A 22,517-nucleotide genomic window follows, 5' to 3' on the forward strand; every position below is an offset into this window, starting at 1 on the left:
TATTTCACAGCATTCTTAATTTCAAGTGAACAATTTACAGGACAAAATATTCATTTTCTCTGCTTTTCATCCTTATCTTAAACTCATTTACTTCGAAATAAGTCCCGCTGATCTCAACATAGCATCCTTTCAAGTAACTGCCCCGAGGGCTAACAATGCAGACCATTCAGTATTGGATTTTGCAGCACACAAAATTAAAGGGGAGCTTCACAATGCAGTTTAAAAAGCTAGATGTCTAACCATTTGTGTAATGGCTGCACCATTTGTTAAGAAATTTACCATTGTAAAGCAGACTTACACCTTCAAAACTGCTTAACTTGTTGCCAAGACCAGAAGACTTAAACTTATTTACTGCTTTTAATTTGTAATTAAAGTGGATTCTTCATGGAGGATTCATTCTCACTATTTCAAATGTAAGCAGTGAGTTTGTTGACAGTACTCTCACAACTGCAATAGAGGCAAGAGCAGCCAGCTTTTCAGTTGCAGCCAACCTGAATCTTGCCCAAGTTTAAGTTCACTGTCAAGCAATACATTACTGAACACCTCCTTTACAAAGACAGCTCTACAGCTTGTTTAAATAAATAATGGTAAGCATTTGCCTGTGATCATAGTTCTGTGGGTTGTTGTATTGTATCTATATGGCAAGAAACAGGAGTTCTAACAAAGTGATATTTGCTTAAAATTGGTCATAGCCAGACTCCCTTCACCACACAACACTTAGTACAGTTTTACAATCCTTGAACATTTTCCCTATCGCAAATGGAGATTAGTCTTGTAATTGTATCCATTTAACAAATATGCATACTCTTACCCTGTTTGAAATGTAAAAGAAATTGTGTTATGTAATCACACTAATTATGCAGATTTAGTTCCAGATTTCTAAGTACACAACGTTGCCTAGAAGTATTACTATACACATCTTCTGGGGACAAAAATAATAATAAACTACTGGGACATCAAGCAAGGATCACTTTTCAGAACCCAATTCAGATTGGTGATAAAAAACCACATACTTATCAGATCACTAAAAATGGGGATAATTTCATGTGAGTTTATCTATAGTCACAGAAGGTAGGGAAGATACATTACACATCACTCAAACTGAATAAATCTTTTCTAGTCACAAGATGCACTTGGATTTTTTGTAGGTGTTAGTGGACTGTAGAAAATTCAGAGTGCTAAAAATCAGCTTCCAACTATGACAAACCAGAACTGTAAAATTATTGATGTATAGAAAAAGGTTGTTTCAATTAGTTGGGTAAATAAACCAAACACTGATCTAGATTTTAGCTTCAATTTGACATAATTTGCTTTTAAAAAACGTGATGTAGTATATTGGAACAATCAAGTATTTTGCAGAATCAGTACCAGACTGCTACAACACAACTGTACAGTTTAATATTAATACCAGTTTGAACCCCTGCCTTAGTATTAAAAGCATTCTGTCACATTAAGATTTTTACAAGTCACAACTTTGCAGACTTTTGATCCAAGCCTTCAGGTAACATTCCTGTTACCAGATGCAGTAAGTTACAGACACTGGGCAAAAAAATCTTGGGAAACCAAAGAGATGAAAAGCCATTTCCAACTGTTTCCCAAATGTCCATCGACACTGAAAAGCAGGTTTCACATCTGAAATGGTGCAGCATCCCTTCTCTTCATTCTGAATGCTTTCAGTGATCTCTTCATTCTTCTAGTGAAACAGTACATAGCGCATCTTCTGTGTTGATCAAGACTGATGCAATTGCTCCATCATTAAACTCAAATGAAGTTCCTCCATCTACAACCATACAGGCATCCCAACAACGAGAGCGGATACAAACTCTGCAAATACATTTAAAGAAAAATATTATGGACAATGAGTCAATGGATCAGTTCCATATACAATCAAGGCTAGAAGCAACATATTTTACAAACAATTTACACCAGAGTAGTTCTATCATTATGAGTCTGTGTGTGGAAGAATATTTATTGACTGGTATAAAGAAAAAGGGCGTTCTAGGTGAATTTTTTCTTCTTCCACAAGCAGGAAGGCATTCTGCTCATGAATGGTTCTGTCTCTGGAATTGGACTGACAGAAATTTGTTGATGATGTGAGACATCCCCCTAAAGCCCCAGGAAAGGTCCACCTTAGGAGACTATATAGAGAGAAGAGGGTAACCATGCCTATAAACAGCTTCCTTAAACATTAGATGGACTGACTCCTTATAATTTCAGACAGTGGAAGGAAACAGGGCTGGTTCAAGAATTTCCTTGTCTCTCTTCATAGATAGGAGGGCATTCAGCTCAGAGATGTCAAAAAGCAGAATAAAACAGGATTGGTAGTCCACCACATGGCCCAACTGCCTGCAAAACAGGATCTCAAAGACCCTATGCAGAACTATTTGTCTAAAGCTACTTTGGCTAAAACAAAGGAATCCAACTTCACAACATGTGAACGAATGTGCAGAAACCCAAATGACCACCTGTGGGAACTCATCCAGATTGCTCTTCCTCAAAAACTACTGGGGCAGTTGTGCCTCTGGTGAAATTGAGAGATTTCCTCTGGAACCGAGGAGCAGTATCCATGCTCCAACCACTCAGAGAAGCATAGCTATGGAGAGTTCTCTTTTCCAATATGAGCAGCAAATGGCCAAAAGGATGTGGACATCTGATGGGCATGATCATTTCTGTAAAACTGGAGGGCTCAACCAATATTTAACAAGCGCCACTCCTTCCTTGGGGATAGATTAGGCAAAAAGACCTACTCTTGTGCATAGTGAAAGGCTGGGTTTCTTTACAGAATGACCTATGGCCCTAGTTCCATACGATTATTCTATCTAAAAGATCCACTGAGAGATCTCCCAATTAAAATAACTTGTTTGTTGACATGATGACCCTTGAGAGGAATTTTCTGCAAAGTGCTGCTCCTAGGAAAGTTAAGAGGTGAACTTGGAAACACATGCAGGATCATAAAAGATGCACCTCTTAAAAGCTTCTAGATCAATGTGTGATCATTTAGTTGCCTTGCTTGGTAAGACACCACCCAAAATAAGACAGAGAGTCTGTCTAAAGATTATTGGACTCCATTATACCCCAGTGAGATGCCAACCTTGGTCTGAAAGGCTCATCCTCTCAACCTCCAAGCAAAATCTGGGTCCTTCAAGAGAAGCCACTGGTTTATAACAGGCAGCTCCATCTAAAGGGGAGATGGGCCATCTGACTTTAAACATTTGAAGGGCTATCACACAGACTGTGGAGTGGGCTTGTTCTCTGTTGCTCCTGAGTGCAGGAGATCTGTTAAGGAAGCTGTGGCTGTTTCCTGTACTGAGCAGGGGGTTGGACTAGAAGATCTCCAAGGTTTCTTCCAGCTCTAAAACTCTGTAAGTCTAAGAATGATGGCCAACAGGTGGCAACCAGGACCGAGTCTGCAAAATTCTCTTCCTGATTATTTTGGAAGAAGTGTTGGTTCAGGAACAGTTCAGTCAGGAGCACTAGAACCACTGAACCAGGCAGCCTGGCTAAAGAACTCTTTGTTGATATCCTATCAGCAAAGGATCTGAGATTTCTTTCTACCCACCTGGGAAAACTGCGGACTTAAGTGGAAATGGGATGTGGGCAGCACTGTAGCAATTTTCACCTAGTACACGTGAAATCCATGTGCACCAGTATAACATTTCTAGGGATGAAAATACCCCTGGGTTGGCATACTACAAGGTAAAGATTCCCTGGAAATAAAGATGTAGGTTCTGCTCAGGCACTATTACTACAAATAGTGAAGTCAGAAGTCTAGATTTTACTTTGAAATTACAAAGAGTAAAATTTTATTTTTAAACCTGCATAGTATACCTGTGTGTCAAGTGGGTGCTTATTAGACAATAATGTCAGGCAAACAGGCAAGTGTATCTTTACAGCATTTATTATATGGGAAAATGCAATATAAAAATTTATTTCAGCAACACATGTAAGATTCCTGTATTCAGATAATGTAACACACCTGCAACCAGTACTTACTTTGAAGCAAACCCCCGCTGCCGGCTACTTGAAAAAACACGGTTTGCAATAGGTTCTCGTATACTGAAAAACATCTTGGGTTCTTCTGGACTGTACAGCAGTGATTCATTATATTCATTTGTTACTGTAAGTACAGAAGTTAAGACTGTCAGTTTCTATCAATCAGCTGCCTGATGACTCAGTTGGGCTGTTTATGGAACACTGTTATACATACTTTGTTTTCATGTAACAGCTAGTATATACTTAGTATCATGAAAAAAATCTATTTGAAATCATAAATGTACATGCATCAGGTATTAATGCCAGTTCTGAAGTATTTTTAATTTTGCTTTTAGCCTGACCCTACTAGCTGACTTGGGAGCTGGGTGACTTGGGAGCAGAGCATCTGCGTCACTAGTTTGCCCCTCGTTCTTGACTCTCTCCCCCTTGGGTCTTCCCCTATTCTCGGCCCATTCCGGGCCACCTGCCTGCCTGCTGCTTTCTCTCCTTAACGCTTCCCCCCACCCCGCCACCTCTTTGTCTTGCCTGCTTTCCCCACCACCGCCTCTTCTCACCTGACCATCCTCGGTGCTTTCCCCATCACCACTTTCACTAGCGCCTCTTTCTCTCACCCGTTCGCTTTTCCCCTGCCTCCAGTTGGCCGGTGCGGCTCTGCCAGCTGGCCACCTCCTCCTGCCGCCGCCGCAGCTCCACTGGACACTATGGATCTTCCCCTGTCCCATCACTTATCCCCCTTGGCCTGCTGGCAGCCGCTTTGCCTCGCCCCTCTAGCTGGCCCAGCAGCAGCCGCTTCCCCTTGGCCCGCCGGCTGGCCAACCACCTCCTGCCACGCACGCAGCTCCACCGCCCACCCAAACTGCTTGCTGTTCATGTGTTCGGAACTCTCGTGAGAGTTCCGCCACACATGTGATCTTCTTAGAAAGGCATGCCTAAGAGAATTAAGTATACAGATATTCAGATTTGAATTAAAACCTCTAAAGTCTTGAGACATGCACACTAAATACATAAAAATGTTTATTTCTATAACCCTTAAAAACAAAGCCTTATCCAAAAGTTAAAAGGGGACAAACTCCTTGCAGTTAACCACACAACTAAGACTAATTCAGACATGTTAAATTATTAACAGGATATTCCCACTAACCTTTTTCTATGAGTTCCTTGCTCAATGGGATGCTTACGTTCTCATAACTTTTAGCTATTGAACCAAGAGGAAGAAGAATCTCAATTAGATATGATTATGTTTTGCATTAGCTAATTAACAGGTGTACCACTGATAACTCACCAATCTTAAGGATTTCTTCCACAGCCTGATTTGCTACCTTGTTGATATTAAAGGACCTTTTAAAAAATGAAGAAAAACACCATTGGTTAAGTTCCTAGACCCAACTCCAGCTGAGAAACAACCTCTCCTCCAGCAACATTCTGCATTTCATTTTAATTACTGCAAGCTGTTTGGGAAACCAATTATTGGCTGAAAAGCAGAATTAAAATATAATACATAAAATGCCCAACATCCAAACTAATACTTATACAGATGATGTTCTGCTCATGCAAAGGGGAAAGTGAATTCCTCCTTCCCTCTGTGCCCCTCAAAATATATCCCTGAGGACTGGAGGACCCTCAGGAACAGATTTTCAATACTTGCATTTTTGCAAGTACTAGTGTAGATGCTGCCCAATATTTTCCTATGCAGATTTAAACACAACCTCAGAATTTAAACTAACTGGATACAATATTAACATTTCATCCAACACTTTACTACATCTTCTAGCATAATTGCTATCTAAACAGCATTCTCTGAATCCCCTAATCACTGGAAAATATCTGTGTAACATTTAAGGAAGCTGTTAAAGTTAATACTATATTTAGAGAATTTCCAAGGCATTATACTTTTCAACCAAGATACACACCCCTAGTGAATGCCAGACAGCAATTTATTTCTCCTTATTTTCTGTGTACAAGGAGCACCTGACTGATGGTGGAACAGTTCCAGAAGGCTGCACTACATGCTGCTTCTTAGCTTTCATATTGGTTCTTGGTCCATAAAGAGTAGCACAACCAGAAGTGCTTTAGTGAGCAAGACTATAGGCCAGAAAGTTGCACAACTGGCTTTGCACACCCAATAAGTAGATTTTATGTTCTCCTGTTCTCAGTTTTCTTGACACAGTAAGTCTCCCCACAGCACTGTGTCTGCATCACAATCTTTTTGAACTGGAACTTCAAAACCGTCCTGAGACATTTTTGGAAGGGCGGTATATAAATCAAATAAAATACCAATCAATCAAAGTAGCCTATAATTTAGCAGGGTCAGGCTGCATTGTTAGCAAAGAGAAGAGCCCTACAGGACATTCACTAGCATAAGGGAAAACTCAATTGACTCCATTGTTTCATGGGATCATTCCTACAAAGGTACACCGTGTCTAAGGCAAGGGTCTCAAACTGCAGCCCTCCAACTGCTGGACTAATTCCCATCATTCCCAGTTACAATGGCCAGTAGCCAGGTATGACAGGAGTTGTAGGCCAACACTGCAGGAGGGTCGCAGTTTGAGACCCCTGCTCTAAAGTGTAATGGCACACTGCGCCTTCTATTTAAAAGTGCTACTTGCTATTCCTGATGGAAATTCTGAATCCAGTTTTAATTCACAACTTACCAGGCTTTTGATCCAGTTCCAGTGCATATATTAAGACCTGAACTCTTCTGTTTCTCCCATGGACCATCATCAATTGATATTTCATAATAAGAGGCCCTATGAAGGGAGAATTTAAAACTGGGTTTGCAGGACTTATAGTTCACCCTGAATAAGACAGAACACAGCCCCACATCAGGCATATACAAATCTAAAAGGGCCAATTTCAAACATGGCTGAAAATTTCACTGCGAAAATGTCACAATTTAGAACACTTTTAAGCGAAAGGTCAAGATCGGTTTTTGATTGGTAATCATCAGGTTTCTAAAAAATGCAGCAAATTGTTAGTAAGTTAGCAAGCCATTTTGAAAGCCTTTTAGAATTTTCTAGTCTAATGTTGTGGGTTTATTGTAATTAAGACAAATTATCAGTGCTTTTGATGCAAGGAGAGTGTATACAGCATTTTAAATAAATATTTCCTCCTACATATATATGAAGCTCTACTGCCATGGAAATCAAAAGAACTGAGACTGAACTGCAGCTGACAGTTTCCCCCCTGCATCGAATACAAGTGTCACTTTTTCAGTTCACATAAATCAGTTTAGCATGTCCAAACTATTTTCTTCACTTAAAACCTAGCCATTACATTTTGAAAAGATTAAGTATCTCAAAACTACTGATATTAACTTTCACAAAGATTGTGTTAATAGCAGACAGCTTACATGCTATTCCAAACTATAATGCTTCTGAATATATGTCTAGCATACCTGGATGACAGAGATTCTCCAATAAAGACTTCATTTAATGATCTCACTGGCAGGAGATGTGGTTCAGACACCTGAGACCCTGCAGATACAGGCAAATTACACTGATGAAATACGTGTCTCCAGAAACCAATAAGACATTAATAGGTAGCTTAGTGTTACTAGAATTGCACACAGATATGAAGGTTTACCAGCATCTGCTATAAACAGAACATCCTTATTAACAGATCTTCTTTCTGTAGGTGTGAAGCCATTGTGTCAATTTATTCAGGGGAGCCCTCAATCTTATGATCCGTTTGTGTGTATTTGACTTCCATTCTTAATACTGGCTGACATCTAGATTAAAGCTGTGCTAGTACAACAAAGTTACACACATGCAAGGTCACATAGCTGTGTAGATGCTCAAGCTGTGAAATGTCTTGTGCTCTTGCTGTGCACCTTCAACAAGGATAGTAGAACAGGGATTGATATCCAGAAATGTATTGTGCCTGCAACATAAGATAAGTTGTGCATGCTTAAGAAAGGTGCAGAACTGCACAGAGTTGTGCTTTGTGATGTTGCGCAACTGCTAATGGAAGACCTTCTCCAGGACAGATACAAGGTTGTGCAACACACTGTACAAGTTACCAACATCTTTTCCTAGGACAACTGACATTCTTAACGGCTTAGGGCCAAAATACCCGAGGGACTGCCTACTCCAACATAGGTCTGCCTGGCCTGTGGGAACATATATTATTGCTATTTACATTTTATATCCCGCTCTCCCTCCAAGGAGCCCAGAGCAGTGTACTACATACTTAAGTTTCTCCTCACAATAAGCCTGTGAAGTAGGTTAGGCTGAGAGAGAAGTGACTGGCCCAGTCACCCAGCAAGTATCATGGCTAAATGGGGATTTGAACTCGGATATCCCCGGTCCTAGTCCAGCACTCTAACTACTACAGCACGCTAGCTCTCCTGTACATCCCGTCACCCTCTGAAGTAAGACTGTTGGTGATGCAATAGCAAGCCCTCTCAGTAGTGGCCCTGGCTCACAGGAGCATAGGAAGCTGCCATAGACCGATTTTTTTTAGATTGTGAGCCCTTTGAGGATAGGGAGCCATCTTATTTATTTATTTATTTATTATTTCTCTATGTAATCCACTTTGAAACCTTTTGTTGAAAAGCGGTATATAAATAGTAGTAGTAGTACCAAGTCAGACCATTGGTCCATCTAGCTCAGTATTGTCTACACAGACTGGCAGCGGCTTCTCCAAGGTTATGGGCAAGAGTCTCTCTCAGCCCTATCTTGGTGATGCCAGGGAGGAAATGTGGAACCTTCTGCATGCAGATGCTTCTCCCAGAGCGGCCCCATTGCCTAAGGGGAATATCTTATGGTGCTCACACAGGTATTCTCCCATTCAAATGCAACCCAGAGCAGACCCTGCTTAGCAAGGGAGACCATTCATGATAGCTACCGCAAGACCAGCTCTCCTTTGGAATGCCCTGCCCCATGACCTCAGGCTTGCCCCTTCCTTGTTTAATTGTAAACAAATGAAGACTTCTATTTCTGCAGGCCTTCTTCTATTTCTTTGTGATTTCCTTGTTTTAATGAGATCCTGCAGTTCTGTGATTGCAGAGACTTGTTTTACTGATCTTAATCAATTTTGTTGTAAGTTGCCATTTATGAAGAATGGCAGCATATACATCTTTTCCATACATACATAAATTCCTTTCTGCTACTTTGGAACAGACTCTCCTGTTTTTAGCACAGAATCCTAGCACTAGTGTAACAGCATTGTGTTTAGCACAACACTAGTCTGGAATGCAATCTTCCAACAGCAGAACTAGCAAGCACAACCCCTCTCCATGGGTGCACCACGTTTGCACAAGCACAGGGCTAGTCTGGATGTCAGTCATATTTCACTTACTCATTTGAGACGATATATTAAGAGCTCAGTACTTTAAGAAACAGTATATGATTAATATGTAATAGTCTGATTTAGATTGATTTCAAGATAGAAACTGTACTTACGTTGATCCTGAAATCTTTCGTTAACGTGGGCCCTGCTGTGCTGTTCTTGACTCAACTGTTGTTCATGCAAATCAACAGGGACAGGGTTAATACCAGTCCCTTCAAGGTACAACCGTGTTCGCTGCCGCCACTGCCATCTTTAAAAGGAGAGGAGGATAGCCCAATGGTGCAAATAATTGAAAAGAGATCATCTGTTTTAATCAATTTTCAATATACGAACATTAGTCTGCATAGTTCCACTGAGGAGCCAATTAAGTACATCAAAGTTGTAAAAGTCAAACAATAGCAGAAAAACACACTACCCTAATGGCAGCCATTTCTAGAGGGTCTTATTTTAAATCTTCACATGACAGGGGGATGCTCTATTAAGAATTTTTTGAAGCTAAAATAATGAAAACATTTCAGAGCATTTGTGCATTGTAGTTTATAGCTGCTAAGCCAAGGAAAAACATCACTGATACACAACTTAAATGATCAAAAATCAAGCTGTAACTACAGGAGAACCTCGCTATCCACAGTCAGGTAAAAGACGCCCAACCTCGGCATACGCGGGGGGGTGGGGAGGGGAAAACACACATTAATCTCGCATATCTGCAGTGGCCAGAAATGACCGTGGAGCTCATTTCCGGCCACCATTTTGTTTCTCAGAGCCACAAATGGCTCCATTCAAGAAAGAACACAGGGGGGAAATGGCAATTTTTGGCCAACTGGGGGGCATTCTGGGGCACAGTGCAACTTGGGGGGAGCAGCAAAGCATGCTAAGGACCTCCCCCTGTGTTTCCCCCAAATCTGACTGATCTTAGCCACATTTAGCAAATTTTGAGTCAACCCAGAACCTAAGCCCCATGATGCCATTGCCCTAATGCCTTGATATCCGCAGTTTCAGTATCCGCGGCTGCAGCCAAGAACGGAACCTCTGCAAATATTGAGGTCTTCCTGTACTTATTTTAGTTATCTTTGCATTTATCATGGTGCAGGAAACATACTATTATCAGAACCTAATTTTGGCTTGTAGAATCCCTTCATTACATTTCTTTGTGCACTGGCACCCATGTACCATTACCACAAATATTTTCTTTATTATTTAGAAGAGGTTTTGCAAGTCTCCATCTTACATATAATGTCTCACTTTTTAACAGACACAAGCTGTTCAGTTCTGCTAAAAATAGCTAAGAATGCTGTCAAGAGCTTCATGGATCACACCTTGACTACCTTGTAGATTTGATAAGCGTCACACATAATTGAGCTGTTGTCCTTATTAGCACTTCATTAGATGCAACACTTATCTATTTCTGCTCCAAACAATTATGTTCACAGAAAAACATGCAGGTTTGAATACTTACATTTGTTGATATAATGGCGATGCAATGCACATGATGAATTAGCTACAATACTTCTCTCCAGACCCTTTTTTTTTTTGCACAAGTTAAAACATTAAAAGAGAACTGCAACTAAGAACAGACATTTCGATGTATATACGTCAGCTTCAGTGTTCTATGTACCACTGTAAAATCCACACTCTTATATCCAAAACTTTCCCCATTAAATACCTAATTAGTACATAAAAGAAGGGGGAGGAAAATGGGGAAGGTTGATGACTCAGCTGTGTCAGTTTAATGCGGACACAGGCACAGCTGTGAGTCATCAACCTTCCCCTCCCTCTTCTTTTATGTACTAATTAGGTATTTAAGCAAACTGGGGAATGTTTTGGATATAAGAGTGTGGATTTTAAAGAGTGGGACATAGAACCCTGAAGCTGATGTATACATGTTGAAATGTCTGTTCTTAATTGCAATTCTCTTAATGTTTTAACTTGCGCCAAAAAAAAAAAAGGTCTGGAGAGAAGTACTTACAACATTTTAAATGGTGGCTTGAATAATCACATCTGATTATTCTATATTATGCTGACATAGATACAAAATTCTGCAAGATTTTTTTATAAATAGCTCTCCTATCTTTTCCGCTTCTTTCAAAGCACAAACTTGCTGTGCATTCCTTTTTGCAATTTCTACTAATCAGCCATATCTATAGTGTGTCATCAGTATTAGAACTCTCCAATTTTTACTCAGTTGATCAACTGCAATAAGTCTACACATACACAGCATGCAGAGGTTTCAAGGGATTAGAACAAATGCCCTTCCATTTAGCTTAACATTTGCAAGAACCAATCACTGTATTCCATGCCACTCAAACAAATATAATTATCTTCTAATAACCCCACAAGGAAAGAAATATTATTATTTATATCTGAGGATAACTTAATACAAGCCTTAAATCCAGTCCTTCACCAGCCTCTATTCAAAGTGATGCTGTGAAGTTCAGTAAGTTACCCTTCAGAAGCACCAGAGATTGTCAGAAAGAATGCACAACATGGAAATTCTGGTAGCACAGCAAGGGTCTGACCACAAAGCCAGGGATTCCTTTCTGACCTTCTGAACCAGCTGACTGGCAACACTGAAGCAAGAGCCAAGGGAGGAGAGAGGAATTCAGCATCACTATGGAACAGCTTGCTAAAGTAAACTTAATTTATCTTGCTGAACGTACTACTTTCCTAAAAGTTGGCTTGACTATAGCTTGACAAGCTGCATTAATCTATTATACTAATAATCCATAAGGCTTTAGTTCTAGTAAAAAACTGGCACTGAATTTTATTTTAATGCAACCATATGTACACACAGGATTTCAAACTAAGTGCTATTTTGAACACAGTGGGGTTCCAGTAGTTCAGTGATTAAGCTAAGCTTAAAACTTTTTTGTATTTAAAACCTTTCACTTCAAATTGCCTTTAGTTATGCAAGCTCTTACTTACCTGAACTCGCCACGATAGAGTTTCTGCAGGGCATCTGGAAATGAGTGTGTATATCGTACAGGCAAACACAAATGGCCTTCAGATCTGGATATAAAATATAACAGTGAAAGTATGATAATAAGGCCTGACATCAGAATACTCTGCTACATCCTCCAGGCAAAGATCTGTTCCTTCTTGCCCATTCCAAAAAAACCCAAATAATATGACAATGTAATCCAGTATTGTAACTGTAGTTGGAGAACTATCACTGACTTTTACACAGCAGTCTGTGGGACACTGAGGAATCTGTTAACCATTTCAAATGGCTGTTAAATATGCCAATGTACTATTTTATAACGATTCTTGTTTGGAAGTGGATGTGGTTAAAAATACAATTTAAATATAATGAAGGAATAGAAGCCAAAGCAAATGAACTATAAGCATAAAAGTGTTCAAATAGATTAATCCTGTTGCTTTCAATAAAGCCCCAAACTACTGCTGAAAGAGAAAATCAAAGAAATACAAGAAGGTTTAGTAAGTAACTAAATATTTACAACTTAAACTAAGTTATACTAGCTGACCTGGCACAGAGCATCTGCGCACCTAGTTCATCCTGTCATTCTTCCCTGCTGGCTGGCCTGGCGGTGGGCGCTCTCCCTCCCCACCAGCCCAGCGGCAGCCACCATTTTCTCTCCCCACACCCATGGCTATCTGGCAGCTGCTCGCGAACTCTTGCGAGAGCTGCCATGCATGGGATTAGCCACATGTACATCTTAAGAGAAATATAGAAGATAGATGCATGTGATTAGCCACGTGTACATCTTAGAGAAATAGATAGATAGATGCCTCAATAGAAAATCTGATGTTTTTAAAGAAGACATGGCATTATACCATACATAAACAAATGAATACATTCAGAGGATGGACTAAATATGAGAATATAAACATATCTATCTGATGGAGGTGGGGCTTTTGCTACTTTTAGACAAAATTTTAGTTTAGTCCAACTTTAAGTGGCTGACAATACAGATGTTAGGATTCTCAGGACACATTTGTAGTCAGACCAATTTGAACTAGGAAGAGGCACACTTTAAGACTGTGCATTATGCTGAATTTGCTTTGAAATCTGCATTGACATTTTGGGTATTAAAAGATGAGAAAAGAATGATGCTGAATATTAATAAGAGGTAATGAAAAATATTTGCAGTAGACAATGTCATGTTGATTTTGATGGATCTATGCCTCTCAGAATGCAACATATAGAGTTGTGATGGGATCTGGATCTTCAATTAATGAGCCAAGAACACAGAGATTAATGTTTCCTGGAATCAGAAAATATGAACAGCAAATCTTTTAAAACAAACTGGTAGACAGTTCCTGGAAAATATCTAGGTATACCTTTAACAACTGAGATGTTAAAAAAGGAAAAACTTCTATTGAGCATATCGTACAGCTACAGGACCAATTAAATACCTAGGACAGGTCTACTATTAGACCGAAGATTCACTTTTGTGCTATTCTGCTAACTTACTCTTACTGGCTCAGTTCAGACATTGTGCCCAGCCCAGCACTGAATCCCCGTTTGCACAACACCCCTTAGTCTTGGGCACAGATGCTCCCTCTCTTTATGTATGAGGAAAAGAAAGGATTTTCCTTACAGTCTTGGCTAAGAATAATCCAGGATCTGTTGTGACATCTGAGCCAGACAATTCTGGTTTATTCTTAGAGATGTGCAAATCAATTCAACATAAAACAATTTGAGCTCAAATTAGGGTGATTTGTGTTATTCGAACTAGAATCGAATTGCCCCTAAGATAAAGGGCCTAATTCAAGTTTGATTCTAATCCACCACAATTCAAGCCTGAATCAATTAGAGAGGCATGCACCATTTTGGAGGGCTGTTTTCCCCTTGCTGATTGGTTTCCTTCCACTGGCTTCCAATTGGCTTGAGATCTCCTTGCTTCTTGGTTGGCTTATCATTCAAATCAAGTGTTGTCAGGGGCAACTGTGCCCCCCTTGGTTCAGGGAAGCGAGCGGGGGTGGTGGTGGAGTCCACTTTCAAAATGTATTTAAGGGGCTGCTTGAAGGCAGAGAACCATTTTGTGCCTCAGAAGAGAAGGATCAGAGCGAGACTGCAGCAGCGCTGAGCAGAGACCAGTGGCGGTGGTCTGGGCCTGCTTGGCCCAGTGAGTGGAGAAAGACACAGAGAGTGCGTGCTGGCTTATCTGTCTCTATTTCCCCTCTCCTTTTTATTTGCAGTTGCTTTTATTTTCTTTTTATATTTTTCATTTTTTAAATGGTATCAGCCTCCGTGGCTTTAATTGGGTGCTGCTTGATATTTTATTTTATTTGTATTTCTTATTCTTGCTTGTAGCCAGCCCTCAGTGGCTTTAGTAACTGGGGTGCTGGGCTGGTGTTTGTTTGGGCAGCCCTGCCACCTTTGCTGCTGCTGTATGTTTACTGCCTGGTGGATTAATTTGGGGCTTTTGTTGGCTGGTGTGTGCTGCCCAGCTTGCCAGGCTCTCAGTTTCCTTTTTTCAGGGTTTTGTTTGTTTTGGTGGGTGGGTGGCCACCTGGTGGCACCCACCTCCCTTCCCCCCAGCTGTTGAGTCCCAGTGTCTAGAACGTTTTTAAAATAGCAGTGTAATATTTCTTGGTGATTTCTGTGATGAGATCCTATGGGGATTTCATATGAGACTTTTTGGGAAACATTAAAAAAAATTTAATCACCAACTTGCCCATTTCTTTTGGGAGTTGGGTGGTAAGTAGCACACATCATGCCCTATCACCCAACCCACTTTGGTGTCCCTAGAACCTACCCATGGGGAACAATGGGGTGATTCAAGTTCCCCATTGTTCCTTATGGCTGAATCACTCAAATCACTTGAATCAACTAGAGTTGATTTGTTGAGCCAGCCAGCAATGTCTGCTGTTTTGACGAATCAATTAGCGCATTTTGCTATTCCATTCACACTTAAATAGGATCACAAAATATGACTCATACACATCTCTACTTATTCTAGTCAAAAGTTTGTTAATAATCCAGAATTGGAAGCTGTGAAAATGTCCCAGCTTCCAATATTGGTTTATTTGCAAACTTGGGCAAGAAGAGATCAGCACTGCCCATTCAGTTGTAAAATCCTTCTTCCTCTCATGTGTGAGGAGGAACACAAACAAGGTTCTCCATAACATCTTAACTGGTTAGTATCCAGACTAACACTGTGTGTACCAAATAATATTTTGTCCACACAACTAGGGAGGGCGGGCAATGTTTGCCATTCCCTCTTCCTTCTACATCCTTCTGTGCCTCCTGAAAATATAACCTTGGGGGTCCTGCTGAAGAAAAGGGGAATGACCAAAAATTGCCCCTCCCCATTGGACACAAAAAATGTTATTTAGTGTACACATTTGGCTGCATTAGGAACATAGGAAGCTGCCATATACTGAGTCAGACCATTGGTCTATCTAGCTCTGTATTGTCTTTGCAGACTGGCAGTGGCTTCTCCAAGGTTGCAGGCAGGAATCTCTCTCAGCCCTATCTTGGAGAAGCCAGGGTGGGAACTTGAAACCTTCTGCTCTTCCCAGAGCGGCTCCATCCCCTAAGGGGAATACATTACAGTGCTCACACTTCTAGTCTCCCTTTCATATTCAACCAGGGTGGACCCTGCTTAGCAAAGGTGACAAGTCATGCTTGCGACCATAAGACCAGCTTTCCTCTGGCCACAGATTCAGTCTCTGACTACTGGTTTTCCTGAATACATTGCAGAAGTCACAAAAGCAATAAAATTTTACAAAAATAATAACTGGAAAATATGCTGCATGCAATACACACACACACACAGATATGCATAATAATAAAACTGGTAACAAAACACATTCATGCTGACAATATAAAGTCCACTATACATTTTTATGGTATTCGAACTACCACCAGATGTATAACACAACAAGGTAACTGTGATTCTAAGGCTCACCTATCTGGATCTGTGTTTACTCCAATAACTGGTTTTAATCGATCCAACACCTTACTGGCTGCCAAAAGCATAGTGCCATCACCTAAGTGGAATGCAAAGTTTGAGATCAGATTACTTTTACATAAGAATATTGAAGTGTTCACATATAGACAGGTTTATGCCCACAAACGTTAAGCCTTTTGTACTAAACTATGTTAAAACTAATGCAGAACACAAATTCCTGGCTGGATGAGTGCACACAGAGTCTACTTAACAACCTCTACTACATGCTTCAGAAGTAGTAGTTTGTCTTTTTTTTTTTAATGTAACTAGTGCTTTGAGATAAACTTTAAAATGCAAACTTAAATGATGGCAAATCAGTTTAATAGAGATGTAAGAAGTACAATTTGCTGAGAGTCCCTTACAGAAAGCAATTTACATTGTCATAACAGACTAAGGCACTGATTGTGTGAGCACAAAGTAATGAAAATACTCACTGAAGTAATTCTAGGTATCTAAACTTTCCGTTCTGGTACAGCAGCAAGCCTGCAACTAGAGTGAATTTGGGATTTCCCCTACCCTTTGTTTCCATGGGCATACAAATTAGCTATTGCAATGTTATATGTAAAGTAAAGTGTGCCGTCAAGTCTGTGTCGACTCCTGGTGACCAGAGCCCTGTGGTTGTCTTTGGTAGAATACAGGAGGGGTTGACCATTGCCATCTCTCATGCAGTATGAAATGATGCCTTTCAGCATCTTCCTATATCACTGCTGCCCAATATAGGTGTTTCCCATAGTCTGGGAAACATACCAGCGGGGATTCGAACCGGCAACCTCTGGCTTGCTAGTCATTTCCCCGCGCACCATTAGGCTCAAAATTATACGTACTTTGGAGAAAATGAAATACATGCTCTTAAGCCAAGGGTTCTCAAACGTGAGTCTCCATATGTTGTTGGACTTCAGCTCCCATCCACAATGGCCTTTAGATTATTGGAGCTAAAGCCTAACAACATATAGGGACTCAAGTTTGAGAACCCCTGGCTTAAGTCGTAAAAGTCAGGTCTTAACTCTGGCAAAAATTATGCCAACTGAATCCCAAGGTTAACATGTGTTTAAAACCAGGGCACTGGCACAAAATCAACTTTACCCACATATTTCATCTTAGAACTGTCAAACACACACACATCTTTAGAACACTAGAAAAGCATTCAAGTTCACTCTTAACTCAAAATACTTTCCCCCACTCACAAGTTAATACCTCCTGCTGCTACAACAGCATCTGCCCACCGAACAGTCTCTTCATTATATTCTCTGCGTTTCACAAGACGGACTTCAATGTTCTCATTCCTAGATTTATGGAAACATAATTGCTTATTATTCAGGTTCTCAGGGTTTAAGGAATGTAAGCTTTCAAGTTAAAAGACAAGTTTATCAAAGTTAGACTATGTGCCCTAGGAATGGGGAAGCAGAAAAACAAGTTAACTATGAATACTACGCAAGACTACAGTGGCATAATTTACTGAAAATTAGTCTCATGAATAGTATCTACAACTTACAGCATGATGTAGGTGCCTGTTCCTTGAGAAGCAAAAAAGAGAGTTGCACCAGAAAAATATGAAGCAAACACAGTATATCAGATGCAAAAAGAAAGAAAAATATGGAAGACATATTTGCACAAGGTCCAAGATATAAAGAATAAATTATATGGTCTCTTCTCTTAGTGTTGTGAGTCACAACACCATAAGTCTAGTGATATTCTCATTGTGTATTTTTTACTGTCAGACTGAAATAAACTATGTTTTGCATTATCAGTTTTTATTACTCAGACAGTTATGACATGTAGCAGTTTTTCCAGCTATCTTTCATAACATTGATTTGTGAATTTTACAATGTATTCAGGAATATAAGTAGTCAAAAGTGGTAAATCAGTGGCAAATGATTTAATACATTGTAGCTAAAATTCATAAATGTGCAAAAACTCCACCAGGCACACAGATTGTGTTGGCTTATAACTGTTTTTGAACCTTTGCCAAAATACGTTGGTTATTTTCTTAAACCATTTGTCACTGACAAAGCATCATATTTAGAGATTCCACAAACTTCATAAACCAAACTCAGATTGATTACATTTTTGAAATCGCTATTTTAGCTGAATTAGATGTCTTTAATTTATATCTTTATATACCAGCATCCCTTTAACGGAAGCTGCAGATACTATGAAAGAGTCCTTAAACCACACAATTCTTAGCTGGGACACCGTGCCAATGTCTTTTCCATTAGAGTTGGCTTCCAGTGGAGCCAGCATGCTGTAGTGGTTAGAGTGCTGGACTAGGATCGGGGAGACCAGAGTTCAAATCCCATTCAGCCATGAGACTTGCTGGGTGACTCTGGGCCAGTCACTTCTCTCTCAGCCTAACCTACTTCACAGGGTTGTTGTGAGGAGAAATTTAAGTATGTAGTACACCGCTCTGGGCTCCTAGGAGGAAGAGCAGGATATAAATGTAAAATAATAATAATAATAAGATTTCTTTTTAGCACCCAATAGGCTTTGTTTTTCTTTCCAGTTCCCTAAAGTCCTCAAATTATGTACACATAATGAGATTTGGTACAATGTTTTACGATTACCTCATCCTGTGAAGTACCAGAAACAGACCATCAGGCCTTTTTTTGTTATTCAAGAAATGAGCTCACCTGGTAATAGCCAGATTGACCCAGACAGATATGAAAACTTACAGTCTAATCAATATTGTTCAGTTGACTAAATACTACAGTACTGAGCTAGATAGACCAATGGTCTGACTCAGTACATAGCAGCTTCCTATGTCCCTACAAAGTTCTGAGAACACAGTGGCCACATTTCAGAGCTCCATAAAGTTAGCCTTTTTGCTTCCCCCACCCCCCAGACAAAGCAGTCCCAACTCTTCTCCTGAAAAACAGGTTGCTCACCTGTAACTGATGATCTGGTAGTGATCCATTGACATCCATTAGTAATGGGTTCTACTCCTGTGTAGAACTCCCTCAGTGTGGAGTACCACAGCTTCTTGTGGCGTTTCCTCCCCACCCCACATGACTGATATTTAAGATGGGAGGAATGCCACTCCCTTAGTTCCTGGACAACCGCCAGAGCAGGCGACCATCCTTGCAGTGTCACAGGTGAGTTCTTTATAAGAGACTTGAACTACTGCAGTGGGGAGATTTGGGTGGGTCTAATGCAGGCCTGCTCAACTGGCCCCCCCAGCTGTTTTTGGACTACAACTCCCATAAGCCCCAGCCACAGGGGCCAATAGCCAGGGATTATGGGAGTTGTAGGCCAACATCTGCAGGAGGGCCGAAGTTGAACAGGCCTGGTCTAATGGGTGTTAAGCTAGCTATACAGGAGGAGGGAGCAGTAGTTTTAAGTAATGAAAAGTTTTTGCCTTGTGAATAGACTTTGTTTCAGCCAGACAGAAGAGTAGAGTCCTTCTGACGGCTAGAGAATGGAGCACTCCATCTAGAGGGATGGAAGGGTTTCTGAAAAAGGTTGGAAGTACAATGTCCTGATTTATAAGGAAATCAGATACTACCCTAGGCAAGAAAGAATAGTCAGTTCGCACCAGGACCTTTTCTGGATAAAGCCACATGTATGGCTTGTCCATTCTTAGAGCTGTCATTTCACTCACCCTGTGGGTGGTGGTGATTGCTACCAGAAAGGCAGTTTTTAGGGTGACTAGCTTCAGATTTGCTGTGGCCATTGGTTCAAATTAAGACTCAAAGAAGAGAGAACCAAAGAGATACTCCACTGTTCTATTGGTTGTCTGACAGGAGAATATAGGTTAGTGAGGCCTTTTAGGAAACCTTTGGAACTAGGATGGGAGAAGACTGTCTTTCCATTCCACCCTGGATGCTTTGCTAACAGCACCACCAAGTGAACTCTGATGAATACATTGGACAGGCCTTCCGACTTTAGAGCTGTCAAGTAGAGAAGCACCTGTTTGACCAATGTTGTCAATGCATTGAAATCTTTAGAGGCTGTGTAGTATCCAAACCTCTTCCACTTACCCACATAGTTCTTACGAATGGATGGTTTTCTTTGATTTAGCATAATCTTGTTTAGAAGCCTATCCACCAAGCTGTTAACCTTAGGGAGACTATGCTGGGGTGCAGCCAGGGGTGTAACTACTATTAGGCAAGGGGAGGCGGCTGCCTGGGGGGCCCCCCAGAGGCAATTCACATGTGAAGTGTGTGTGTGTATCAGCGAGGGGCCCATTTTAAAATTTTGTCTCTGGGCCCACTCCAGCCTTGTTGCGCCCCTGGGTGCAGCACTTGACCTTTTCCCCATGACAGAAGATTCGGAAAATGTGGGAGTCTCATGTATCTGTGTTGGGACAGTCCAAGTACCAGTGGAAACCAAGATTGCCTTGGCACCAGAATGCAAGTTACTTGATGAAGTAGCTGTTTCTCCACCACTCTGCTTAAGAGTGGAAAAGGAGGGTTCATGTACAATGGATCCTTGGTCCAGTCTTATTGGAATGCATATCCTAGATATTTGTTTGTTTGATTTATATTTATTATTTTTGATTTAGATTGCAGATCGTGTCCTGCTTTGGAGTAGAAGCTCCTGCACTTGGTCAGGCCCAAGGCCCATCTAGGCCAGCATCCTGTTTCACACAGTGGCCCACCAGATGCCACTGGAAGCCACAGGCAGGAGTTGAGGGCATGCCCTCTCTCCTGCTGTTACTCCCCGGCAATTGGTACTCAGAGCCATCCTGCCTTTGAGGCTGGAGGTGGCCCACAGCCCTCAGACTAGTAGCTGTTGATAGACCTCTCCTCCATGAAGTTATCCAAGCCCTTCTTAAAGCCATCCAGGTTGTTGGCTGTCACCACATCTTGTGGCAGAGAATTCCACAAGTGGATTATGCGTTGTGTGAAAAAGTACTTCCGTTTGTTGGTCCTAGATTTCCCAGCAATCAATTTCATGGGATGACCCCTGGTTCTAGTGTTATGGGAGAGGAAGAATAATTTCTTTCTATCCACTTTCTCCACCCCGTGCATGATTTTATAGACCTCTATCATGTCTCACCGCAGTCATCTTTTTTCTAAACTAAAAAGCCCCAAGTGGTGTAGCCTTGCCTCATAAGAAAGTTGCTCCATGCCCCTGATCATCTTGGTTGCCCTCTTCTGCACCTTTTCCAGTTCTGCAATGTCCTTTTTTAGATGTGGTGACCAGAATTGTACACAGTACTCCAGGTGTGGTCGCACCCTAGTTCTGTATAAGGGCATTATAATATTCGCAGTTTTATTTTCAATCCCCTTCCTAATGATCCCTAGCATGGAATTGGCCTTTTTCACAGCTGCCGCACATTGAGTCGACACTTTCAACAAGCTGTCCACCACGATCCCAAGATCCCTCTCTTGATCAGTCACCAACAGCTCAGATCCCATCAGCATATACTTGAAGTTGGGAGTTTTCATCCCAATGTGCATCACTTTACACTTGCCAACATTGAACCGCATTTTCCACTTTGTCGCCCACTCTCCCAGTTTGGAGAGATCCTTTTGGAGTTGCTCACAATCCATTTTGGATTTCACTACCCGAAAAAGTTTGGTATCATCTGCAAATTTGGCCACCTTGCTGCTTACTCCTGCTTCTAGATCATTTATGAATAAATTAAAAAGCACCGGTCCCAGTACAGATCCCTGGGGGGCCCCCACTTCTTACTTCCCTCCATTGTGAAAACCCTCCATTTATCCCTACCCTCTGTTTCCTATCTTTCAACCAGTTAGCAATCCACACATGTACTTGTCCCCTTATCCCATGACCATTTAGTTTCCTCAGGAGTCTTTGATGAGGAACTTTGTCAAAAGCTTTTTGGAAGTCCAGGTATACTATGTCGACTGGATCACCTTGATCCACACACTTGTTGACACTCTCAAAGAACTCCAAAAGGTTGGTGAGGCAAGATTTCCCTTTACAGAAGCCATGCTGGTTCGCTCCCAGCAGGGCCTGTTCTTCTATGTGCTTTACAATTTTATCCTTGAGGATGCTTTCCATCAATTTGCCTGGAACAGACGTTAAGCTAACTGCCCTGTAATTTCCCGAATCTCCCCTGGATCCCTTTTTGAAAACTGGTGTTACATTTGCTACTCTCCAGTCCTCTGGTACAGAGCCCGATTTCAGGGATAAGTTAAATATTTGAGCAAGGAGGTTGGCAATTTCACATTTGAGTTCTTTGAGGACTCTTGGATGGATGCCAACCAGCCCTGGTGATTTGCTAGTTTTCAGTTTTTCCAGACAGTTTAGAACATCATCTCTGGTCACTTCTATCTGACTCAGTTCTTTAGGCTCTATCCCTAAAAAGCCTGGTTCAGGAACAAGTATACGCTCAGTATCCTCTGCTGTGAA

At 41.0% G+C, this 22,517-nt stretch overlaps 1 protein-coding gene across 5 annotated transcripts in view; it reads right to left on the reverse strand.

The window, feature by feature from the left end:
* The window catches only part of NADK2 (NAD kinase 2, mitochondrial), a 44,252-nt gene continuing 21,735 nt past the window's right edge, over positions 1-22,517 (reverse strand). For 3 of the 5 annotated variants that reach the window (XM_053296226.1, XM_053296229.1, XM_053296228.1), the window contains 10 exons: positions 17,394-17,482; positions 16,158-16,239; positions 12,205-12,288; positions 9,396-9,532; positions 7,388-7,466; positions 6,645-6,788; positions 5,276-5,331; positions 5,135-5,188; positions 3,994-4,117; positions 1-1,824 (listed from right to left, as the gene is read on the reverse strand). In XM_053296226.1, coding sequence (XP_053152201.1) covers positions 1,686-1,824; positions 3,994-4,117; positions 5,135-5,188; positions 5,276-5,331; positions 6,645-6,788; positions 7,388-7,466; positions 9,396-9,532; positions 12,205-12,288; positions 16,158-16,239; positions 17,394-17,482 — 988 coding nt within the window. In that variant the 3' untranslated portion in view covers positions 1-1,685. Of the gene's footprint in view, positions 1,825-3,993; positions 4,118-5,134; positions 5,189-5,275; positions 5,332-6,644; positions 6,789-7,387; positions 7,467-9,395; positions 9,533-12,204; positions 12,289-16,157; positions 16,240-17,383; positions 17,483-22,517 lie in introns of those variants that run through there. The other 2 variants (XM_053296227.1, XM_053296230.1) reach the window with 2 other exon arrangements.

Source organism: Hemicordylus capensis, chromosome 2 (genome assembly GCF_027244095.1).
Source record: "Hemicordylus capensis ecotype Gifberg chromosome 2, rHemCap1.1.pri, whole genome shotgun sequence".
Taxonomy (NCBI): domain Eukaryota; kingdom Metazoa; phylum Chordata; class Lepidosauria; order Squamata; family Cordylidae; genus Hemicordylus; species Hemicordylus capensis.